Source organism: Spea bombifrons, chromosome 3 (assembly GCF_027358695.1).
Source record: "Spea bombifrons isolate aSpeBom1 chromosome 3, aSpeBom1.2.pri, whole genome shotgun sequence".
Lineage (NCBI taxonomy): Eukaryota > Metazoa > Chordata > Amphibia > Anura > Pelobatidae > Spea > Spea bombifrons.
In genome coordinates, this window is record NC_071089.1 from 33,984,373 (window position 1) to 34,010,917 (window position 26,545).

The window sequence follows — 26,545 nt, forward strand, 5'->3', positions numbered from 1 at the left end:
GACATGAAATTTGACTCATGGAATTGTTTCAGAATTTGTTAATGTGCTATCCTAACAGACAAAGGGCTGACACGTAGTTGTGCTAAATAACGTTTTGGATTCCCGGCATCCATTGCATTTTTCTAACAAATTATAATTTTCCACCCTGCACATTACTAGCCAATGTGCAAACACTTTGCATGTAATGCTATGCAACATGTGAACATATGTGTCATTGACAAATGTCTGATGAGGTCATCCTAGTGTCTATTGCCTTAGCAGAACTACTTTCTCTAAAGAGTCTGTAACACACTTACTCCACTTCAAACTAAGATCAAACTATTTAGACCTCCATTTATGTCACATGATCCATCTCTCTGCAATTATTTGAGAGCATATGAGCATGTTAGAAAAGTATTTGAAACGTATGTCCTGATCTAAGGCTTCAGCAATGACGATTAATGAGTTACCTGTTCGAGCCGATGTTTGCCGACTTTTCATACAAAGGATCAACCCATGTGACTAGCACAGACTGTGAAGAAATTACTCTTATGCTCAAATCCTTTGGTTCCAAGAGATGATTATCCTCTGAAATTACAAGACACCATATTAAAAATACAAAGAAACTGAAAAGATTTATTTTGATTAATTTTTTAAAACTTTAACAAATATCAATATCTTTTCAATCCAACACCAGCAGAGTAGAAAGAGAGATTGTACTCACATGGTTAAAAATAACAGACCAAAAAAAATAGTATGGTATAGTGATTTATTTAAAACCCAGCATTTAAATAAAATTATAAGTCGGAGTGGCTGTAGCTTAAGACACCTTGTAGTAATTTAAATGCATTTCCTAAATCCGTAGCCCATGTTCTACCCTAAATAAACAATAAATACCTATATTACTGGTTTTGAACATACATGGTAGATAAACCTCTCCAATTCCTTTATTCAGCAGAACACATGTACATAAATTTTAAAAGTGAAACATTTGGCCATCATGTGGTGAGTCTCCCCACCATCAAAACTGAAAACGCAAGTGGGAACATGTGTTGATTCAGCTACTTTTGATTTCACCAAAATAGAAACACCTGCAAAATATATTTTGGATTTTCTGTGATTCATGTTCAAATGAATTAAATACCTGAACATATAAACTCGACACAGGTTCTGACATTGTTTGAACAAAACATATTTCCATCATATGTCCATAGTAATTTCCTTTGTAGTCCCACCATTTGCAATGGTGTTTTTTTTTTGTAACTCGAGTTTTTATGTTTACTTTGAGAATCTTAATACTACTGTCTGGCTTGATATCAAAGAATGCTACGTACCTGGAATTTTAAGCTTTGTAACGGCTGCTCGATACACTGGTTGGCTCTTCTCTTGAGGATTCATTGACTGGACTGACACCAAGTGAACTGATTCAGATGCTGCGAAAGCCAGGAAACAGACTATAAGAATTAACCCCTGTAGTGCCAAAAGATGGCTTTGTTATATATTACACCTTTCTTGGCAGCTGTCAGACCATCATGCATACTATGTTATAGCATTAACAAAAATCTTGGCATGCAGTATAAATAGTCAAGCACAAGGGCTAGATGCTGTGGGCTTTGTGAAGCGTACAGTATGGACAGTTGCACCTTTCCCCCTACATTACACAAAGACCAGAGATTAGCTTTCACTTACGTTGCTGCATGGTGCTAAACAACCTAGTTAGTCAATCTGACTAATGAATCTGAAATAAGTTCACAGTACCACTCTTGACCATAAAGCAATCACCTTGACCTTGTGACATTTTTGAATGGGACGTGGCTGCCATAAAATGGTGAACTCTAAGTCTCAAATCTAGCATTTTACTACACTGCTATGTTCCAAACTATATTTAATATTCGCTTTATTCTTTTTTTGCACCCAGCAATGGCCACTCTGAATGTCTACGGTCTATGTCAAGTATTTGTTGTGCTTTCAGTGTATCTAAACCATTTGCATATTTATATATATATATATATATATATATATTTATTTATTTTTTTATGCAGTTTTTTGTAGAACATGTTTTCTTATTATCAATCTTAAATTTTCTTTTCCACTCTGACTTCAAGTCGTGGCATAGATGTACATAATGTATCTACTCTTAGAATTGAATGAAAATATTATTTCACCTCGTTGTGCATTTTCTTGTTCTTGGACAACTGGCTTCCGTGGGGCATAAGCTCTTCTAGAGCTTTCTCCAGCATTGGAAAGAAATCTGCGAGTACTTCTGAGACCCGCAGACTGAGGAGCAAAAGAGCGTTGAGCTGAAGATCGAGCTCGCATTCTGTACGGTCTGCTTGGAACCTTCTTTTCTTAAAAACACAAGAAAAAAATAAGTGAACAAAAAATCTACACATATTTCATATATACCAAAATCAACTCAGTTGTTCAGGTACTTAAGTACCTATAATCCGGCAATTAAGATACACCTATAGGGGGTGTGCCTTGAAGATTTGGGGGGACTTTGCTGTTTTAATGGAAAACAAGGACATTTCTAGCTGTACTAATATAATTGCAGAAGGGTTTTCTAATGATCAATTAGCCTTTTAAACGTAACCTTGGATTAGCGAACACAACGTGCCATTGGAACACAGGAGTGATGGTTGCTCTGCACGACTATAAATATATTCCTTAAAAATCATTTCCAGCTGCAATAGTCATTTACAGCATTAACAACTTCTACACTGTATTTTGATCCATTTCATATTATTTTAATGGGCAAAATTAGCTTTTCTTAAAAAAAAAAACAAAAAAACAAGGGGATTTCCAAGGGACCTCAAACTTTTGAATGGTAGTGTATATAGATATATAATGTCAATCCTGCCCTTAACCTGACTCACCTGAGCCTTCTCCAGGCTTCTAGGTAAACTGAGAAAATTATACCAGAAACACTAGAGGCACATTCAGTCATTCACTCCAGGATCCACAATGGAACTGTTAAATCAGCAATTTCAGCACCAAGTTGGACACACATGACACATAAAATTTTCTGCCAATATGAAAAATATATATTTTTTTGTTACCTCAAATGAAATGAAAATACCACATTTGTAATAAATCTGCAGTGGGTTCATCCGTAAAACATTCAACATCTGAAATGAATAGTAAAACACTGCCAAATTCCTTCCTTTGTCTATGTTTATTCTACCATTTCTTAGTAAGATAAATCCAGAGTATGTTCAGAATTACCAACCACATAGATGTAATAAATGTGGATTTGAGAGTGTCTTAACTTGTCTTTGTCCGGTACAATCTGATCTGCAGTTACATTCTTTTATAGACTATTGAACACAAATCATATGTCCCGTTGAATTAAGAAGACATTCTGATTTTTAAAGTGTTGTCAATTGGAAATTTGAGTATACATGGGATACGAGCAAGTGTTTAGACACAGAGAAAAGACCCCACAACGTGTTTGTTTTAATTCATCTTGAGTCATAATCAAAATATGTTTTGCCCAATAATACAACCAGGATAAGGCTGTACTCACACTTTTGGTGTATAAAATATTCCATCTTTATAACACATAACAACAGGACACCGAAAATCACCGGCATGCAACTAACGCGTTTCATCCCAAATGGACGTACTAGTAGGTTTGACCACTATTAGTGAAACCCAACCTAATATAGAGTACTTCAACTGATTAAGTGATCACATGACATCATGTCAAATATAGAATCTAAGCAATATACCAAAAAATACCAAGTGGGTATTAAGAAACAGAACATGAGCCACCAACAAATACGATTTTTTAAGGTTTACAGTACAATCCCTTAAAATCTAAATATTTTGCTAGGAGGTTTTCTTTACAGTATAGGATAGCGAAATGTTTATTTTCAAATAAAGACTAACGATTTAACAAAGTAAATTATTTATTATTAAATGGAACCCAATGTTAACATAACTGTAGAGTATTAACATATGAAGTCAATGTCACTTTTAATCTGTCTAAATTGAGTCTAAGTAGTGTTTTAAAAGTGTACTCAGTAATGGAAAGCATACCTTCAAAGAAAGTTTTACCTAAATATGACCTAAAAATGGCTACTGCTTCAAAAGTATTCGTGTAAGGAAAGTATGCAGCTTAATTACATGCCTGATCTGGAACAACATCTATTCTAGATCAGCAACCATTTATCATTAAATCTTGAATTAATGTTGTGGAGAAAATAATCCCCATATACTGGATAGTAATAATAATAATAATATAACCCACTTATGATAGTCTCCTTCAATCAAAAAATGAGTAATAAAGGTGGAACAGAGTTGTGTGATTGGGAGGTCCTCTTGTCTGGTGAGAGCATAGAGAGGTATGGGGTCAGGGGGATATGGTATATTCTGCAGAATTTCCATTTATTTGTAATAAAAACATCATGAGACTTTAAAAAGACCACACGGCGCTCATATGCATTGCTGTGCTTATGGCTGCAGTGTCCCTTTAATGTTCTGAATAACTGAAAAGCCATGTTGAACTGCTCCCCGTGATCAGCCTCCCTCCATTCATCATGCCCTCCCTCTTAGAGGTCTGTAGGCCCCTTCACAGTAACAAAGACAATTCAAGAATCCAAATTTCAAAGATCACCCTCCATCAATATGTCCATAACATGTGTGCCATAAATAGCATTTGTTTAAATGCTCTGGTGAGCAGGACTATCCTTATCTTTTATTTCATGTAATGTTTCACTGTATGCCAGATGGTTTGTCTTTCCATTAAATATGTGAAGCATACACAGCATTCCAAGAGACAGAATAACTTATTTGGATTTCCTACCAATAAATATTAAAAACCTATACTGAAAATAAATAGTAATATGCAACAGAAGCAAATCAAATGATGAGTACTATTTCTAGTGTTGATGTTGTTCACCTACTGGAAACCAACTTGGATATATGGTTAAAATACCATGGTCAGGTGAGGGAAAGTGTATGAAACATCACAGTGAACATCTGGCCAATATCGCTACCATATTCAATGGGAATACAAAAAGGATGTAAGAATTGTTGCAGTCTTACTCAGTCATATATATTTTAAAGCTTTTACTGCATCTCTTTACTTACAACTGTATCTAATAACGCCCACGAATGGGAAAAATAGCTTTTCTCTTATAGAAGAACCCAGTTTGACTTTTTTTTCTTGGCACCAGGTCACCAGATTCATAGCTACACAGATTCGGTGTCAAGCACAGAGCTCATACAAAATACTGGAATGAAACACTGTAACAAACCCAGAAGTTTTAGGTTAATATCAAGTGTAAATTAAACATTTACCTGGGGTGATTCATGATCTGTGACTCTGATTAACCAAACTGAGGTTCCCAGCAACTTAAGCCTCTGCTGAAGGGTCCTAGCTGCCAAGAAATCCTATTTTCCCAGAAACATCCATCACATTTCAATTTAACACATTTTCTTCAAAAATAGCAATTTGTATGTGATTTGTACAACATAGGGATTATTTATGAAATCCCTGTATCTATTATAATAAAGATTTTTTTTTATTGTTCAAGACTATACTATTGGAGTACTAGAGACACATTTTCTATTAAGTCTACATTTCCCTGCCACTAAAACAGTTATTCAAGTAAGGCTCCCATTAGAATCAATAATTCATATTCATTACTAGCACACTGCTACCAAATAATGGCAGGTACGCTTACCAGAGGATTGAATTACGCTATGTTTTAAACGTATAGTCGTCTTACCTACCATGAACAGTTTTACAAGCCTTTGCAGCACTCCACAGGCATGTTGATTATTTTGGGCACGTGCCAAGCGTAAGCTCCAGGCATACAAACAAGTAAATGATGCATAAAGTTTAAAGCTATGTACAGCAAAGCAAAGTATAGAAAGCTCCGGGAGCATATGTTTCCTATCAGTCCTATGTTTCTACCCTGCAATAACTCTCAAGTTAGATTTACCCAGTGTAATAATAGATTCCAGTACAGCATGAAACGTAAAATAATAAACAGTGTAGTCAATAAAATGGCTACCGCAGACTCTTAATGCCAGGGTCACATACAAATCTTCAGTCTACAGTGTGGATTAGTATTCAAATTGTTTTCTTGTATATATATATATATATATATATATATATATATATATATATATACATGTAAAAATTATGTTTTTCACTGTAAATGATGGCGGAACATCTCACTATCCATTGTTTCCTAGTTCAATCTAATCACTATTCCTATGCAGCGCTGCCTATGGTCTAAAGATTAGATGCATGAGCTCATCTTATCTAGGTGCCATTTCCGTGATTAGTCCAGCTAATAAAGAATGTATAGGAAGTATAACATGTATAAGAAATGGATTTCCTGTAGCTCCTCTAGAAGAATGAGTAAGGAGGACAAGTGGGTTTTTGTGAAGAATTTGCGACATGTGCCATTTATCCTTTTTAGCAAACATTTCTAAAATATTTCAAGAAAACTGATATAAAACTAAAAAGCATAAGAAACCAGTTATTTAATTAATTGTTATAGGTCCCATTCAGGGCCGGCCGAAGACTTAACGCCGCCTGGGGCAAAATTTTAAATTTCGCCGACCGCCTTATTTACCCCCCCCCGGGTACTTACCTTTAAACAGTCCTGCGGCGAGTCTCCCTGCTCTGCCACGGTACCGGCTTGTAATGCTGAGCGCCGGAAATTCACGTCACTTCCGGCGCTCTGCATTACAAGCCGGCACCGAGACCGAACAGGGAGACTCGCCGCAGGGGAGAGAGAGAGGGGCGCCGAGCGGGTAAGTGAAAACCACTCGGTGCCCCTCTCTCTCTCCTCCGCTTCAAAAAAAACAACAACACAAAACCCGCAATTGCCCAAGTCGGCTCCATTGTAGGGCCGGCCTTGGTCCCATTTTATCATGTTTGGTAACCACAGGGTGTAAAGACACCTTAATAAGAACAGTGCATATTTTACTTCAAAATCACAGTTCTAAAGAAGAGTGTCTTTTTACTGGAATGGGTAACGTAAGTCGGATTGCTCTGCTTTAAAAGATTTAACTTCTTTTAGTATAGGTTTTATTTCTACGTGCATTGTTTTAAATTTTTAGAGTTTAATCTGAGGACACAATGTGTGTTTTCTTTGCAAATCAGGCCCTAAAAGACAGCCAACTTGTCAGAGTTTAAGAATTTCCTTAATTAAAATTTATGTAATGCATTACATTTCCTATGCATGTCATTAAGGAATGTGTTTAATGACCCATTTCAATAAAACAGTCATTTTTAGCGGCCCAGGAAAATGAATTGTGGACAAGCCATTTTTACCAGTTGTCTATGTGCCTATTTCAATTCCAAGTTTTTATTCAGTGGATTTGATCTCTGGTCAGTAACCATTAGGAAACTTTCTTGGCAACAATGCAGTAATCTACTCCCAATACTTCAAAATAGAAACAGATGGAATTCATGATTATTAAGATAAATTTGATATTTTGTAATAGTTGGTAACTTAAAACATTGGTCCAAAATAATGACTAAATATTCCCAATTTCTTTGAGAACAAAGCAGGTAATATTTCAGTTTTCGCACCATAACAGCTTGTTTGAAAAGACAGAGTGTCTCAAAGTTATTTTGAGAAACGCTAGGTTTTAATAATACATTAATAATAAAAATATCACTGTAATTTAGCATTAAACTTATATTAGGTGTTATGGATCATGGTGCCAACACACAAAAATAATAAATGTTGGTCACAAGTTTTTTGGATGTCTTTGAAACCCTTTTCAACCATATGTTAACAGAAAATGATAAATAAAATGCTTATGAATGCCCTGCCCAATGTTAGCAATGGGGCTACTAGGCCCCAATGTCTGGAAAGAGGGCAATATGGGCCCTAAAGCCCATAAATCCCTAGATACTCTGACAACCTAGTCTTGGGTGGTGGGCCATGGGGGTCAATGAGGGGACCCACGACAGATTAAGGAATGCCATAAGGGCCAATGAGGGGACCCATGACAAAGTAGGGAGGCCAGGTCCCAGGCCCAGGACCCACACATGGCTACTGGCTGTACCCAACTTGATGGTGGTGCTTCCCCTGATATATTTTCTAGGTCCTCAGAATGCTTGCTGGGTAGGAGTGTATCACATTGTTCTACAACCCTAAAGGTCACAATGATGTTTATGGTAACAGCAGAAAAGGTATTTCTAAACTAAATTATGTACTTAATTCCTCTTCTGCATGACTTACAAAAATACCTATCAATTGGGGAAAAAAGTCACATAACCTTTTCTGAAAAGCCCCTCCCCTTGCCACTCCTCTAACCACACCCCCTTAAGCAAAAGTGTCCCTCTATGACCATTTGACATCTTGGGAAGTATGTAATTCTACTGGTATACATGTAAGGGTCAACTTTATAAGAGTGCATGCTTATAAAGAATAATATCTTGTGACTCTAGCAGGGTCCTGGGTGTGCTGCAACTACCATAGCAATCGCCATGGAAACCAAAAACATGCTCTTGTGTACTGCCCAATATTTAGCACGGTTATATTATTAAAGTTAATTATTAGCAAGAATAAAGACCGTTTGAATGTGTGTCCTATGTCATGCTTACGTTCTCTCCAGAAACATACATATGCCCATACATGGGAACTTCTGCGCTCTGGCTTACCGGAGCTTTCCCTTGCAGGACTGCCCACTGATGCCCTGATGCTCCTCTTAATGGATACAGTAGAGACTCACATATGTTCAAATGCTTTATATGTCTTTAATGTTTAAAGTTATGTTAAAAGCCTCCCACAGGCTCTTTTGCTGTAGTTGTGTAGTTGGTAGGGTACCCTGCGTTGTTGAAAAATATACCTGATATTTTCCATAGGTGTTCTTACCAGTTTTCTGTATGTACCAGCTGTTGTATCTCCTTTCTTCACAGCATTCTAGATTTGTCTGTCCCATCTGGGCTCGGACCAAATGGGTTATGTCCTACGCTGATGTTAGATGCCCTTTGTGTGAAGACCCATGTTAAAAAAAATAAGGCGCATTTTTCGGCCTCCTTATTTACAAGCTATGTCACATGTTCCATTGCCTATGGTGTCCTTGCCACAGTCATCTGAGCTCCAGGAGCCTTCCAGGTCACAAGGAGACAACAAGTGTACCAGATGATTATGGATAAGTCAGTGTGCATGTTAAATAGATATGGTAAGGGAAAAAGGTTTAAGATAAAGCAATTAGTATGTATTCATTACATACTTAATGCTCTATTAGTGTGGGGAGTTTCCTTTTAAGATAACATTAGTATAGCCCTTATTTTCCACATGTAACTGTATGGGGGTTTTATTCGCCAAGCGGGCCAATGAGCACCCCTCTCTTCCTCTACTATATGTGAGTGAGGGCTAATAAAACAACCTCGCGGTTTAACTAACTAAACAATACCACCCTAACCCACTTCCCCTGCTCAGTTAAAATCTATAACAAAAACACACATCCTGTGCCTTCACCTCAAGCCCAACCCATCGGTGTTACAGGTAGTAAGGTATCCTGGATGGAATCTATGACCCCTGTCTATCAGTCCCTTACAATAGGGATGGGGGTTAAAACTGCATTAATCTGGAGTGGGCTCTCCCCCATCCTTGTCCTGTGTGATAGAGGGGGTAGTGTTAAAAAAGGATTAAAAATCTGCATATCCCCATGTCCCTAGGTAGGGTGGATGAGATCCATCCAAGCGGCCTTTGGTGGTCAAAAGAATTGGGCAGGGAAAATCACTGTCCACCACTTTGGCACACATCTTTAATTCAAGGGAAAGGGTCATCCAAAACAAAAGATTAAGAAAATCCCAGATGCTTAAATATAAAAACTGGAACAAGTCCATCAGCAAGAGACTGTATACACCCCCAAGTGGATGGAGGATGCTTTGTACCCTCCATTGACTTGAATTCTAGACATTCCCTTGTGCCTGTTACCCATATGTTTACAGAGCATGGTGTGTCTAGAGATCTGGAATCCATCGTGGTCTAGCAGGAGAACAAGGTAATGCATTAAACTTTGTTTCTCTTTTCTATTAGTTGACATGGTATGTATCAAAATGCTCACAGTGTGTGCATTAAGCGTGATAAATATGTGTATCGTATGCACATAATAAGTAAACTCTTATGTAATATACATGAAAAGAAAAATTATTGCTTTATAATTTTTGGGGGTACATAGGTTTTAAACATGTACCAGATAATTATATTCTATTTGAATACATAGGGATTATATGATAATAAATCAAGAATTATGTTTTCCATCAAACTGACTGTGATAATCTTAGTTTCTAAAGCTTCTTAATACTTTTTCTTTAGCGTGAACATTATCCTCAAGTGACTATAAATTCTGAAACTGCTACAAATACTTGTATTTGTGCCAAGAAACTTAAAAATGGGGGTTTTCAAGACTTTTTTATTAAAAAGAATGCCATATTATTCATATATATGAGAGCCAAGTAACATTAACAAGGACTATACAATTTAATTGAATGTTGCAATATACTGTATGCACCAAAATAAGAAAACAAATACACATAGTGCATTTCTATTACATAAGTGTTGGATATAATTAAGAAAAGACAAGAATTAAAAGTGTAACTTTGTAAGAAGGTGGTATAGTCACATAAGTGAAAGAAGAATAGGGTGGACCGGGGGCCGAGTTAGAGGAGCTTCCATCTATGCTCCTAAAAAAGTAGCACTGGTGGGCACTCTGTGTTTATAATTCAATATGCTACATTTTTTTGTGGTTTTGATTGTGAATGCACTACAGGTAGAGCTTGCAACAGAATATTTTTTTACAGATATGTCTCAATGCTTCTTTTATTTATTTAAAATTGTTAAGCTGTTCCGTTTTAAGGGTTCCATCCAGATGTGAGACTGTCAGCCTTAACTACAATGGTTTTGTTGATGCAAAACAGATGTCGCTGTATGACAATTTATTAACAGCTCTTAAATGAGAGAGAGGGATAAATATGTTATGTCATTAGGTCTAAGCCCATAATTCTTCATCTACAAAATATGTTTGAAGTTTACACGTTGCACAATTTTCTATATATATTTTCTATAGGTTGGAATTGTTCAATGGGTTCTCTTCCATAGCTAAAAGATAAGCCTAATGAGAAGCATTTAGAGAAAAAAATAGTTTTATCCTCCATTTTCTAATGGAGGAGGAAAACCATTGCATCGGTACTTAATCAACAAGGAGTTTGAATGTAGAGTGGTGGACATAAAAATAAATAATTATTTATGGAAATTAGTGAAATATTGTTATTTTCCCTATGCCTGTATTATACAGAGAATTTTAGCGATGAGAGCATCCATTTCTGATATCATAACCAGTTGGTCAACCTAACTAAACCCTTGATGTGGTTTCTCTGGACCACTTGCTTTATGCATTGGGAAAGTGGCCAGTACTTTGAACTGGATCCTGAAGAAAATACCTCAGCTAAGAATGGGATTGCTTACTCTTTAAAATCCATTTTTCTTGGCATGTCAGGCTGCCGCGAGTTATCACTTGGTATATAGTTTTAAACTTCTATTTTGTCTAATAGTGGAGAGAGTTCAAACGATGCCATCCCCTATTTCTTGGTTAAATGAATTTCTTTCTAAGGCTTATTCACTAAAATGAGTTGGAGGTCAGCAAGTTGACATATCATATCTATTGCAGAAAGTCCCAAACCCAAAGTCCCAAGATGGGATATGTTATCCAGTTGCAGAATTACTTGAAGAGCATTTTCATACTGGTGGCTTGTGCTTTTTGTGTGTTGTATGTTTTGCAACTATTTAGCATAAAGATATATCTCAGGAAAGCTGGAGTCAATGGTCAAAATTAATGCTTGTTAGTCAAGTTTGTATCCTGAAGTTCACTCCCTTCTTCTCATTCACCTTTACAAATGCTATCTGAACCAAGCAAGAACTAGCAGCTTAAAAATAGGACAGAGCTAACCTTCTGGGAAGGAATAATCATGCAGATCATGAGAACTGGTAATTTAGATGGCTGCCTTCATCTTTTACATATATAATGGATTTCTAATATCAATATTTGCAAACTCTCCATTATAGAGCTGAGCCACTTTCCATTTTCCACTTTCTCTCAGCACGGGGGCAATGTTTGGCTATGTCCACTCAACACTGACCCATGCAAAGTTAGCCTCACACCATGCAATTAGCAAAGTTAGCCCCACCTCCACAGATGGTCAGCCCTTCCCCTTTACAGAGCCACTCCCCCAAGAGAGGGAGAGCTCCAGGTATGTATATACCTGCTTTTTGTTGCCAAGGTTTAGACATTAACGGCTGTGTGTTGAGTTATTTTGAGGGGGCAGCAAATTTACACTGTTATGCTGGCTGTACACTCACTACTTTACATTGTAGCAGAGTGTCATTTCTTCAGTGTTGTCACATGAAAAGATATAATAAGATATTTACAAAAATGTGAGGGGTGTACTCACTTTTGTGAGATACTGTACATAAATTATTTATTTCTGTTAAAACAGATTTATGTATTCTACTTAACTGTAAAATAGGAACTGGACAAATCACAGATTCACTTTAATGCAGCATGACAAAATGTTTCAGCTCATCACAATTCACATAAAACTTGCTATATAGATAGATAAATGTTTTGTGCTATTTGTTCTTTTTTTTCTTCAAATAAACATTTCATCATTTAGACTGTCCTTTCAATGCTCCACGTATTGTCTGACCATTTGAACTCACATTGCAACACACGCTTGATGCACTCTAGGCATCCATGTTTCACAAAATGCTGCCTTTTTCTCTGCTTCTATTTTGCATTTAATAGTCAATTCACAAGCAGATGTTCAGTAATCCCATTACCATATGTAAGACATTAATGTTAAGGAGAGCATATGTTCCCCTTTACGTCCATTGAGAAGTTTCTTTATGTAACAGTGATATTACCAATATTCAGCTGGCTCAAACCAATGTATATGAGAGGTCGGGTGTCAGTCCTTCACATTCTAGTGTCATACTGGAGCTACAAACAATACATTATAGGTATCATACAGCTTATCGGAGCTCTCCCTCTTCAGGTGTAGTAGCTTTATAGGGATGGGGCTAGTCATTGACAAGGACAGAGCTAGACATGGCCATGGGCAGGGCAAGTACCACACAGCCTTTAATGACTTGGGTGTGGGAGGGGGTTCATGACTTAAAGGTGGTCAGCGTATTTTAAACCAGTCCATGGTGTAAATTGGCCAGTTATGGAGATCAGAGATCTCCCTTGTAACTTCTTCATTTAGCAGTAGCACCACCTAGGACTTTCCACCCTTGTCATAGGTCTAGCTAGCCTAAACCAGAACATGTCATCCTTGACTCAAACCTCTCCTTCATCCCTCACATTCAGTCCCTCGCCAGATCCTGCCGCTTGCACCTAAAAAACATCTCTCGTATCCGCCCATTCCTCACCTAAGAATCCACAAAAACTCTGGTTCATTCACTTATCATTTCCCTTCTTGACTACTGCAACACTTTTCTGGTTGGCACTCCACTGTCTGGACTCTCTCCTCTACAGTCTATCCTAAATGCAGCTGCTAGGCTCATCTTCCTTGCACGTCGCTCCTCTTTTGCTTCCCCCCCTCTGTGAAACCCTCCACTGGCTCCCAATTACCTTTAGAATTACATTTAAAATCCTGGTACTGACATTTCAGGCCATCCATAATACTGTTACTACATACATTTCTGACCTCATTAGCAAATACTCTCCTACTCGATCCCTACGTTCCTCCCATGGGCTAAGGCTCTCCTCCTCACTTATCACCTCTTCCTTTTCCCGTCTACAAGATTTCACTCGAGCTGCCCCATATCTCTGGAATCTACTCCCAAGGAACCTTCAGCATTCACCCTCCCTCCAAACATTCAAGAAACATCTCAAAAACCACTTCTTCACAGAAGCACACCATCTTAGCTGCTAGAACTTCACTGTCATCGATACAACCACCACACTACCTCTCACCCTTTCTCTATGCCTTATGTTTGTCACCCCATTTCCCTCTAGAGTGTAAGCTTGCGAGCAGGGCTCTCTCCACCAAATGTATCGGTTTGTCTTAGTCTGTCAATTCTTGTCTTGTCATATCCCTTGAATATATGTATTGTATTAAGCGCTGCGTAAACTGCTGGCGCTATATAAATAAAATATGATGATAATAATAATGTCGCTGCTCAGGGGCAAGCCAGGAGAGTTTCCACATATGGAGGTAAGGTATAGAAAAAATATGAGCATAGCAGATTAAAAGGGGTGACATATGCTTGAATATCGAAGGGGGGAGTTTGTGGGAGCAAGAACATTTATCATTAAGCTATTCTCTTTTTCATCTCTCCCAAAAGTAGCATTCAGTATATCTAATCTGCTTCATTGATAATAATCTCTTCTTAGAGACCTTGGACTTGGAATTTGGATGGTCTACTAACAAGAGACGGTAAAGCATAGGATATGAAGAATACCAAATCACGCAAATTTTAATATCGTGGCCCCAGCAACACAACCATAAGCATAAGTAATGCATCTGTGCACATGCTTCAAATGGAAAGCAAACAATAATAAACAAATGAAGAGATTTATCACAAGTATGGACATCTAGCATCTCACATAATGATCAATATTCAGACACTTCAATGTGATGATTCTTTATTTTTAGGGTGCATATAATTTGTACATCAGATACATGAACAAATGTTACAAATAATCTAAATTTGAAATATTCATGCAACATAATATATGCATCAAAAATCACATACTGTAAAAACAGAATACACCAATGCGGAGACAGATACAATTAGTCAAATCCCTCCCTTCATTTGTCATTTTGGAAAATACGTATCCAGACCTATCCAGATGGAAAATTCATTTTACTTCAAAACTCAAGAGCAATGTTTGTCTTTCTCTCCCGAGACTAGAAGCTCCTACTTACTGAATAACAGAATATCAACTGTTCCACGGGATGCCTAAATACCTGAAAATGCCTACCCAAATGGGATTTCCTTCTGTCCTGATTACTTTTCCATTCGGTGACAGCTGTAATATTGCCCAACAAACTGGCCACTGGAGCACCTGATCTAAAGAACTGCAAAATCATATTGACAATTGGATGTGAAGACTTTCAGCCCACAACTTTTGTCCATTATGGAATACTATGAAAATATGGTTGTTATGCTTTGTAATAAATCTTGAAAACAAATAAATTATATTTTGTAATGTTTGTAACAAATCTCTTAGTTTTCTATGAACTTTTACCTTTTTGATTTTGTGTATGCATGCTTTTTGAGTGCTCCGGATAGAACTAAGGTTTCTACCACAGAGCAGGACTCTAATATACCCTGTCAGCACCCTGAGCTACTGTATGTACTCCTGTCTCCTGCAAGCGTAGGCAGTCATGAGCTTTGTGGCAGACATTTCTGAAAAGCCTTCTTGGCACTAATGTCTTCCACAAGCCTTGTCACAGACTTACTGCAATGAACTCCTAAAACAAGCTTTCATAATATTTTCCACTTAGTGCAATCAAAACAACAGTGTAGACAATGTAGTAGATTAACCCAAAGCAGCGGAATTATATACACTGAATTTGATGGATTACTATTCATTAACCAGTATCACTGTTTAGAAATGAAAGCGGTGCGTTTGGTAAGTTGACCATACTTTTTTAAAACTACAGACATATTTCTGCTATTATATAACTATCTTAAAAATAGTTTACGTCTCCCAGAACCAAATATGGATACGTGGATGAATTATGATTTTGTGTCACACAATGCCCAAAGTATTATTTGGTATTGCCAAAATATTACTTATGGGGGATACTGGATAGAATACATTTTATGGTGCAGATTTATATTATGACATTGACTATGGAGGATATATACAGGCCCTTGTAGTGTATATGGGCCAGTGTCAGGAATCACTGGACTTGAACCAGCAACCCTGAGTATGGCAGATTCTTCACCTACCGTTGTCATCACCAGAAGGCTCTGTGGATGGTGGGATTTCTGTCTCCCTCACGTCCCCGTCAAGTTTTTATCTGGTTCTCAACACAACTGTTGCCCGCTACTAATAAGAAGTCTTTAGAAGCAGGGTTGTTCCTAGCATTCCTGGCTTGAGCATTTTTTCCTGGCTTCAGATTTTGTCTTCTGGTATTTGTATTCTGGTTTTTGACCTGGCTCTGGACTCTGTTTATGTTCCCATCTCCTGAATTGGCACCCCATTTGATCAATTCTAGTTACTGACCTTGGACTGTTTCTAGTTTATGCCTCGATCTTATGCCAGTGTACCTCAATTTGGCCTTATCTTGGCTAGCTGGACCTTGCTGTCATCTGCCAGTTTCCCTAGACTGCCAGTTCACAAGGGTGGCACAACCAGTTATTAAGTTTAGGGGGGCAAATACTTTTCCACATGGGTGATATATGTTTTGATTAACTGCTTACCTTCAATAAATGAACTGATCATTTAACAGCTGCATTTTGTTTACTCATGTCATCTTTGTCTTATATTAAAATTAGTTGGATAATCTGAAACATTTAAATGTGACACATAAGCAAAAACAGAAGAAATTGGGAAGGAGGCAAACACCTTTTAACCGCACTGTATTAACTGGCCCTGTCTTTGAGTCCTACAGGAATTACCAACTGAAATTGCAAATCTGCAAATATCTAGATATCTTTCGGGAGTTGCGTGGATACACTTTCTGAATTTATAAAGTCTACTCTGGTACTGTTGTACAGACATCTGCACAGAGCAAATCCCAGGGGCCTGCAATTCATCTTGGTTAATTATCTTCCAGATCCAACCTAACAGCAGCAGTCACTGTGAGCTGAGCTATGAAGTCATGCAGTGAAATTATTCATGCTTCTTGCATTTAACATAATAGCATCACAGTACACAGATTTAAACATGTAGGTGGAGAATAACTATAGGGTGATCCACACCCAAAGAATGCGTAGAAGAAACTGATTCTTAACTCTGCAGTGTACTGCTGGGAAACAATTAGCTCTGTGCATATTCAGGCATGACTAAGTAATTTAAAAAAAAAAACAGAAATTGAATAAAAATTCACAAGGGGGCGATTTCAGAAAAAAAAGTTAAAAAAAAAAACGTAACGCAACATTTGCCATGTTGTCCCGAAAGGGAGCAGGGGTGTAAAAGTAACAGTGGATTCATTCTTGGTTTTCAAGGGAGCGGCGTTCTGACACTCCCCGCTCCACACTAATTTTTCCCTTAGTGTCCCATGACATCAGCGAGAATGCCCTCGATGTCAGTGGGACCACCCAGCGATGTCAGCAGGACTGCCTGTGACATCAGGGGGACTTCTTGCCCGCATACCGCAAGGGGGGCTCCGGGTAGTCAGATCCATAAAGGTATGCATATACACCCCCATAAATTTGTAAATACATTTACATTTACAAAGTCATATAAAGTCAGTAATACTCTGCTATACCAGCAGTATTTGGTAATCCTTTGGCCTAGAATCAAAGGACACCAATTTCCTTTTTAAAACAAATATACTGTATATATACACAAAACAATGCCATTATTTAATAATATGGGAAGATGTAATCACTTTATCTGAAAAAATATTCCCCAAAGAAAATCGCAATCTTCCGTTTCATCGTTGGAATGAGGCCAAAGTAAGCAATCACTCTGTTAATCCACTTTTCTAATAATTCATGACAATGTACAACACAAAAAAAAAGTTAATTCAAAAGTTAAAGTGAGCGCATTCTTTTGGCTGCACAGGAACTTGGTAGGTAAAGGGGTCATTTCAGAAAAACAAAACTTAATGCAATATTTTCCACGTTGTCCTTAAAGCGAAGAAGGGTGTAGGATTGGCAGTGGATTCATTTTGGTTTTCCATTCATTTCAAAATGAAGCCACTGCTAATTTTATACCCCCATTCCCAAAATATATTAATTAATTTGCCCTGATTTGGAAAGCATTTGTATGCCTAGAATGTTCATCTTTTTTTCTCCATCATACGGCAAATATTACAAATTGTGCATTACTTTTGTCAAGCTTAGCATGTGAGACTCTAATTGGAGTAGTGGTCACAGATATCAAAATTATACTTTACAAAAAGACAACCCAGGGTATTTCACTAGTACACTTTTCAGGCTTTGCAATTTCGCCTTGTATTTCTTAGACAGAAAATGGGCAGCTGCAGAAGAACCTCATTTTGAGTTCATCAATATCCCCTAAATTAGTTAATTGCCCTCCTCTGATCAAATTACTCATTTTTTCTAAAATGTAGTTTTTAGAGTTTTTGTCAGGTAAGTGGGGAGCATTGTAGGGAGGTGGGAAAAGGATTTTTTAAAAATTCTTATAGAGAGTGATATTATACGGGATTATTTATTTTTACTTATTCATTCATTTAATTATTATTTTTTTTTACTTTTTTAGTTGTTTTTTTTTATTTATTTTACTTTTTACACTGTTCTCTATTACAGAGAAGTGCCCAGTGTATAGAGATCCACTTGGGGGTCCCCAGGAATCTCTATTAGCACAGGGGAATCCCTGTAATGTCACTGGTGACCCTCTGAACACCAATCAGGGGGTTCCCCTTTAAAGCAGAGAATTTACCATGTGGGGGTCCCCTCTACAACAACGAGCGGGATCCTATGGGGAGCCTTCTGATTGATAATTGCAACCCCATAATAACTTATGATGTCATACATGACTGATATCATAAGGGCAGCAACATACCCGTACACACATTGACTCATGGCACACTTTGTGGTTAGTTAGTTAGATACTGTGGCAGGAGATCCGATATAGATCCGATATAGATCCAGTTAGAGAACTGTCAACATCAGTCTTACAGCTTGAAGCCACAAATATTGACCTCAGCTGTCAGATAGAAAACAACCTGATCTCCTGTTCACTGGCTGAGATTTAGCCCTGCCAGTGCAAAAAGGCCATGACATAGGGGATGCCTCCTTGGACCTTTAGCAAAATCTAAAAGTTAACCCTTTGCCGACAATAATTTAATGATGAGCAATATAAGACTTTTTTCACACCAAATATAACCTAATGTTTTATACTGACTGCATACCTTCCATACCTTGGTGTTTGTTATTGGTGTCTCTTTGTAAAAGCTACAGTGTCACATCTTCACCAAACTGCGCCTTTAATAATCTGACAACATGGGGATTCTACAAAGTTTACCAGAGTGGGAGGCATTGGAGAATCAAGGGTTAAACCACATATCCACAGAACTTTCCTGATGTTTTACACATTGCTGAATTATAATGCTTAGTTTTGTGTTTATGGGACTTCCTTCAAGCTCCATAACTACAAAATTACATTATTTTACTGTAAAACTATCCATAAATGGACATTAGCTCTGCTTTGCATAAAGAGATCTAAAATGTTTTTCTCTTGTGGCTATGTTGATTCAGGTTTATGCACAGTGTTTCTAATTGAGAAGTTAGTCAATTGCTTTAAGATAGAAAATATGTTTCTTTTACGACAAAATTGGCAAGTTCTTTGGAGTTTTTAGCTGCTCAACAATACACAGACAAATGAAACATGTAGGGTTCTAGGTACACTCCAAGACAGCAGCTTTTCAGGAACTCATCTGCACTCAATTGCATGGGTAGAGCCATCACTGCCTCTTAGTTCTGATAAAGACCCTTGTACTAGTTTACGGAGACTTAAGTGAGAATGAAGTGAGTTCAAAACCCTAGCTAGGAAACAATTGGTTTTAATGGACCCAATAGTATGCATTGGTGATGCATTTGGAAATGACGGGACATTAGTTCCATGGCTAATCTAAATCATCACAATTAGTTTTGACTAATTCTGTTTTCCCCCTACTAGTTTAGTAATATAAAATAAAATGCCATATATTTTTGGTTACAATAAAGTGCTGCTGGGATTTGCCAACTGTAATTTAAAACCACAGACAAGCTTCCAAAATAACTATTAAGTAATATCGGCTGGCTCCATTCAGCTGCAAGAATTTAGTCTACAGAAACCGGTATTATGGGAGATTTGGAATTTGCTTCCAAAATATTGCCTGAGGTACCAATCAATTTAACAGCTATTCCTACTTAACGCAATATAAATGTTTATTCTTATTTCACAATACCTTAGTTCAAAGGGGGTCAGGAATAAGGGACTTACTGTATTAAGAAAATAAAAACATTTGGAGTTTATAACTGAAAGAATGGATATGCTTAATGCAAGATTTTAAAAATGTATTCGAGGTGGGAGCTCCTCTTTTAGGAAAGTAAAAATGCAGTGTAGATAATTATACAGAAACTATTTGTGCATGTTGCCATCATGCATTTTCTCTTTCTCTCTCCCCATCTCTTTCTTCTTCATCATTCATCCTCCTCTGTCTTACTCTATTTTTCTTCACTCCCTCCCTCTCTTCTCATTCTTCTCTCTATTTGTGATCCCACCCACAACACTATCTAGCAGCCCCTCGCCCCCTACATACAACACTATCTAAGTACACCATTTGAGAGCCCACACAACACTGTCCAAAGGTACAATTGCTTGTTATGTGTCACCCAAGACTGGTTCTTGACACACCTGAAGATCAGGCAATTAGTGACATTTAATGCAGGTAATGCATTTTACCCCCTTTAGTGGAACAAACAGGTCCTCGTGTGTCCTGTTTCAGTTGATTATCTTTTTGGTCCTCTATTCTGCTCATGTCCCCTGTCTGACCTAATTTGTGACTTATTCCTGGCATTGGATTACCCATTTTGGATTGTTGCTTTGGATTTCTTTTGACTTCTGATTTTGACCCAGCTCCTGACTTCAACTGTTGGCTTTTTGTATTAACCACTGAATCTTGTGCCAAACTCGGACTGGTTCCGAGGATATGCTCCTGGGCTAACCCTTACTTTGGTGTTTCGGACTGGATTGATTTCTTGGCTTTTTCTCCACTGGTCCTAACCTCTGGTGTCTGTCTGCTTTGACGTCCTTGCATCCAAGGTCCATAAGTTCTGAATATGTCAGGTACGGATATTACATTACATATTACAGTATGCTACTGCAAACCAATATTGGCTTGTCCATAGCTTTTTGTTTGTTTGTATTCATGCTGTTATACTCTAGCAACACCGTGGACTTTATGTATAAAACTTTTTTCTTGTGCAAAGCATGAAATGTAGTCACCATTGCAACCAATCTAATGTTTCTGCTGAAAAGACAATTTCATTGGCTGCTATGTTAACCAGGCCACTTTTTGCAAAGGATTACAGATAGGTGAGTTCTCTCTTTACAAAAATCAAATTGCCTCCTTGGCAGTGGCCCCCCGGCTGCTATTTTGGCCTTAAGGACAAAGAATCCCAGCACGAGTGGGTTGAAGACACCACTGCATAATTGCCAACAATTCTTATTAAAGTATTAAAACACTGAAAAAACACCTTTAAATGTTGTTTATTACAAATTACACACAGAAATGCTAACACATTTACACAAACACACACACATTGGCACACAAAGTCACTCAAAAGCCTGTCTTCAAGGCAGCTCACTCTTACAACTGCTATGGAACGGACCAGCACAGTTGGAAAAAATCAGTAGCATTACACACCTGCTTCCTATTACCAACATTTTTCTAAAGTGTTACATTGCTATATGAAGAGGCTCAGTAGTAATTTAGAACCATGTAGGGTCATATTTGTTGCCGGTGTCCATGACGCACAGACCCAAATATTGTGCTTCGCGCATATTTATACCAAATGGAAATTACTGGCATTTAAGGTACAATGGAATATAACACCAGTTATGCATTATATATGAGGTTCTTGGAATCTCCATTAGGGTGAAGCTATGGAATCCGTCATCATTTTTAGACTTGCGCATTTATTTTCCAACAAATGCGTTTTCATGCAAAATTTTACCTTTTCGTCCGTTAGTCCGAATAACTTTGAATATTAGAAACGAAAAACAAATGTGTGCAATATAAAAATCTCTGTTAATTTTTTGGTCTCCACGGACGCCATCTTAACTACACTAAGAAGAGGAGAACCTCGCCATTTTAATTCAACTTCTCCGCAAAATGTTGGACGAATTTCGGCCGAACGAAGGATACGGATTAATTTTGTCGAAAAGGAACACAAACACGGCGCCCAAGTCTAGTGTTTACATATATCGACAGGTTAAGCAAACTAAAAGGAAGTGTACAGTTTTATTTACTCATACTAGATGAAACATATAGTTGCTTAACCATATCAGCAACATCTGCCCACTCAAACATGATTTTCAATAAGGAACAGTGGAGGGTAAGGCGAACCATGGGGTTACCTGCAGAGGAGTGGGGAAAAGGGTGTAGGACACTGGCTAAATTGGAAGCCACGCTGGCTTGGTGATCAAAAGCACTGGAGGTCCTGCAATAAGCTGATACTTCCTGAGCTTCTGGAACAGATCATGCTAATTCCCTCATTTAGCAACAGGTTTTAGCTGAATTTTGTAGGGAATTGCTGCTACTGTTGAGTACAAGTAAAATCATTGGGAAATGTGCCATAAGACCATTTACTAGAGGCAGATTGCCGAGTAGGACCCAGATTCCCTTGTGGCTTTTTCCTCCCCTGATGTCCCTCCATTTAAATTGTAAAATTAAATAGTGTACTGTTATTAGACAATACTAATGTGAAATCATAAAAAAGGATACTTCTTAAAATATACCATTTGGTCTTAACCTGCATTTTACACAAATGATTGATCTAAACAAAATTCTTAACCCCTTAATGACAAAGCCCGTACAGGTACGGGCTCAAAATGCATTGTTTTCTATGGGTTTAGGGACCGCCCATTGTCCTTAAGGGGTTAATCTAACTGAAATTGTTTATAAAGTACAAGAAGTGTGTGACAAAATATAAATTTAATGATGAGTGGATTTCAAGGCAGCTGGCGAAAGGGAACAGATAATTGGCTCATGATGGTGAAGTCATGATCAGAAATTCATGGGAATTTGGACACTAAGTACCTGGTACTTATTTCACTTCCCTCATCACTACCAGACTCTAAATATGAGAGCTTTCTAAATTTCAAACCAAGCATTTTTTTATTACTCTTAAAAACCATTGGTAAAATTAACAGCTCAACTATAAATTGTGTCTTACTCTTAACTGTATTATACAGAATCTACTTATTTATGGCCTGTATCCGGATGAGAGAGTAAATAATCTCTGGTAATTACCATTTGTCCCATAATCTCCTTTTTTTTTTCGCCCAGAACTGAATCCAACCGTAAATTGTATTCAGTGGGAGCATATCTACATCAAATATGCTGAGCAGGAGAACTTCCAAGCACCATAGCATAACAGAAAAGCAAGATTAAACTTGTTAAAACAGGTTGTCAATATTTTTTTTAATCACGCCTAGTCATCGCATAATTATATACATTTTCTTGACAAAAAGGGGATTATATATGACAGATGATAGTTTCACAATTTAACCACAAATGCATCAAAGCCTACCGATAAACATGGATTTGTATTAGATATCCTTACACACCATCAGCTAAAAAAGCAGTATCACCAGATTAATCAAACTAGTTGTTTTCTGCATTTTTGGCACACAGTACTGTATTCAGGAGCTTGGAATAGATCCAGAAAATTCAATAGTAACACATTATATAGTTGGGAAGAAAAAGTTTTGAAATAGAATACCCTTGACAGAACACCCGGTGGTGGTTTATCATTACCAATTATTATAAAAATATTATTGCAACGTACCTGAAAAGGGCATGCCATCATTTTCTAGAATTTGAAAATGTGGATAGAGCCATTCCATAGAATCCAGTTGATAGTATATATTGTTTTAAATAATATTATAAATGTAAGTTTGATTGGTACTAACCACATCTGCAATAACATAAAATGAAACTATAAAAAAAAATATGGATTCATACTGAAAAAGATTAGTATTTACTTGTGTCACACTTAGAATTTGTACATCCCAGTTGCATTTAGAAGTTTGAAAAGCACCATGCCTTCAAAGGATACTAGATATTCCTAAGGGACAGAGTAATTGCCACCACCTACCTGTTGCTGCAGCTGATAAGTCCAGAAAAGTGAGCATCATAAGAGCAAGGAGTGAGATGACAGCAGAGGTTTTGCAGGTCCCATTTCTTTCAGCCATGATTGACCACACAGATTAAGAAGTTTAGCAGAGACAGAGAGATAAAGCACCAGCAGAGTGAGCTTTCCACAGGATGTAAGAGATCCCTCCTGTGATGCTGCTCCTCAAAGCTACTACTAACTACTAGCAGCACAAGTGACTTCAGCCTTTCTCCTTTTTTTTCTTTTTCCATGTGTTTTTACTTCCATGAGTCTTCTACTTCACTAAGCCTCTATTTGAAGAGGGAGACTGCCATCTAGTGTATACCATGGGTTTTTTGTTGTAGTGTGCAGAAGGATTTAGGAGACAAGTATAGTTAAAATGATACCATTTATTGGCTGAGAGTTTAATTGCGAGCTTTCGAGACCAAGTTAGGTCCCTTCCTCAGGCATTAACGGAAGGATTTAGCAAAGTGAGATTTAGTAAGGTCTAGCCTTAGGGGTTTGTGACCTGTGCTATACCTCCTAACTTTAAACCCCTGCAAATTACTGTATATGTACAGAGACATAAATCAAGCTCCCTAACAGGGAACAACTACCTTAGGAGGGGGGAGGGGATTAGCACAATACCTGCCCACGTGTTTCCTTCTATCGTCTGACAACTGGTTTAATGAATTTGACATTTCTAACTAAAATTATCTCTCGATTCCCACATATCTAACAAGGGTCTCCATATGCTGTTTTTCTCCCCTATCATATCCCGTCTTCTAAAAATGGTGTTGTAATTGTAATAAAGTCACCATACATGTATAAACACAAGGGGCGAATTGCTTCCCAAATTCTTCTAATAGGGCTGACAGCTTAATCCGCCCAGCTATTGGAGGTGTAAGCCTTAGTGAGGTCACACAACATTGTGTTATCCTACCCAGAAGAAGGAATGTGGTAGGTTGTAATGCTTGGGAACAGGGCACAAGACAGACTCCTGGTGCATGTGAGCAAGAGGGTGTATGGGAAAGGTGGGGAGGTGTGTGATACCACTTGGCTTTGCTTGCCCTCAACAAACCCCAAATGTAATAAAGAAAAAGGTAGTAGGCAGATCTGAGAAGGGAGAGCAGATTCAATGCAACTCCCAATCCCTATACTTTAGATAAACAAAAATTACAGTGGATTGCATTGTCTATATCGTAAGCTTGTTTGAGCAGGGCCCTCCTCACCTGTTGTCTCTGTTAGTCAATTTGTTATGATACATACTACTTGTTATGTCCTGTCTACCCATTGTACAGCACTACAGAATTTCAGGGCGCTATATAAAACAATAATAATCAATCCAAACTTCTGGGACAGAACAAGTACCCTTCCTCTCTTATAAGAAAGCATCAATGGGAGTGGATAAACAAGGTCACAGAAGCAAGTATATTCTTGATTGCCAGTGAGATACCCAAGCACTGATAAAGAACAGAAAAAAGCGTGTATTCGTGCGTGTGTGTGCGCATATATATATGTGTGTGTGTATGTGTATATATAATCATGTGTGTGTGTATATATATATATAATCGTGTGTATATCGTGCCTTTTTCCATAACATTTTGTGCGGCGCGTGTCTAGAATAGTTTCAGTCTATAAGATCTGGCAAAAGCCTAGCATCACCTCTGGATCTAAGGCTGTCGGAAGACATAACTTTCATGAAAGGGGTACGATAATTCTGAAAATCTTTCAGCTTGACAAATTGGAAACAGATACTTGCAAAGGATAAGCATTGATGTCAGGTTTTTTAAAGTTTACAGGTTACAAAATTGCATTAAAGTCATTCCAAGATATAATCAAATATAAAAAGGAAAGAAAAATATTTTAATCGGAAGACTAAAAATAAGCAAACAACTATGAATTCTCAGACACTGGATCTTTTCCAGTAAATGGTTTCATTTCTTGCTTTTTTTACCCCCAGAAATATTAAAACAAACAAACAAAAAAACAAACGTGTTCACGTTTTTTTTGTTTTAAACAATATATTACTTTAGGAAAACTTTTCATGAACAAAAGAAATGTATTAACCATAAACGATGGGGGCATCAATAGCAGTAAGGAAGAGAGATTTTTAAGTTGCATATCTTATATATTGCACGGAAATTAAAATTACTACATAAAATAGTAAATTACTAAAATAAATAGATTTTGTGCTTCTGAAGAATTTGACTCTGGACTGTTTTTCAGTCATGCTAACTTTCATTTAAGTATGCCAATGATATAATTAAGCATTTAAGTGAAAACGTGTGGAGCCCTGCCTTCTATCCATTTTAAGGAAAATATGCTTTCATTTTTCCATCTACCAGTGCCCCTTCTTATTGTTATGGCACAACGACGACGATCACATGAGAATAACTGAAAATGAAAGATCCTTAAATAAAAAAATTAAAAAACAATTTTGTTGAGTGTTTCTATAAGTAAGATACACACAACCCCCCACAGAAAAGTTTGTAGCCTCCTTTGTCTAATATCACTGTGTTCCATATAACAGCTGAAAATATGTCTCGTTACCTTAAATAACATCCACC

General features: G+C 37.5%; 1 protein-coding gene across 1 annotated transcript in view; it reads right to left on the reverse strand.

The window, feature by feature from the left end:
* The window catches only part of FNDC1 (fibronectin type III domain containing 1), a 56,727-nt gene extending 32,553 nt beyond the window's left edge, over positions 1-24,174 (reverse strand). The window contains exons 1-4 of the mRNA XM_053458790.1: positions 23,979-24,174; positions 2,145-2,327; positions 1,314-1,412; positions 450-567 (exon numbers count right to left, since the gene is read on the reverse strand). Coding sequence (XP_053314765.1) covers positions 450-567; positions 1,314-1,412; positions 2,145-2,327; positions 23,979-24,075 — 497 coding nt within the window. The 5' untranslated portion in view covers positions 24,076-24,174. The remainder of the gene's footprint in view (positions 1-449; positions 568-1,313; positions 1,413-2,144; positions 2,328-23,978) is intronic.
* Positions 24,175-26,545: the final 2,371 nt, after the last annotated feature.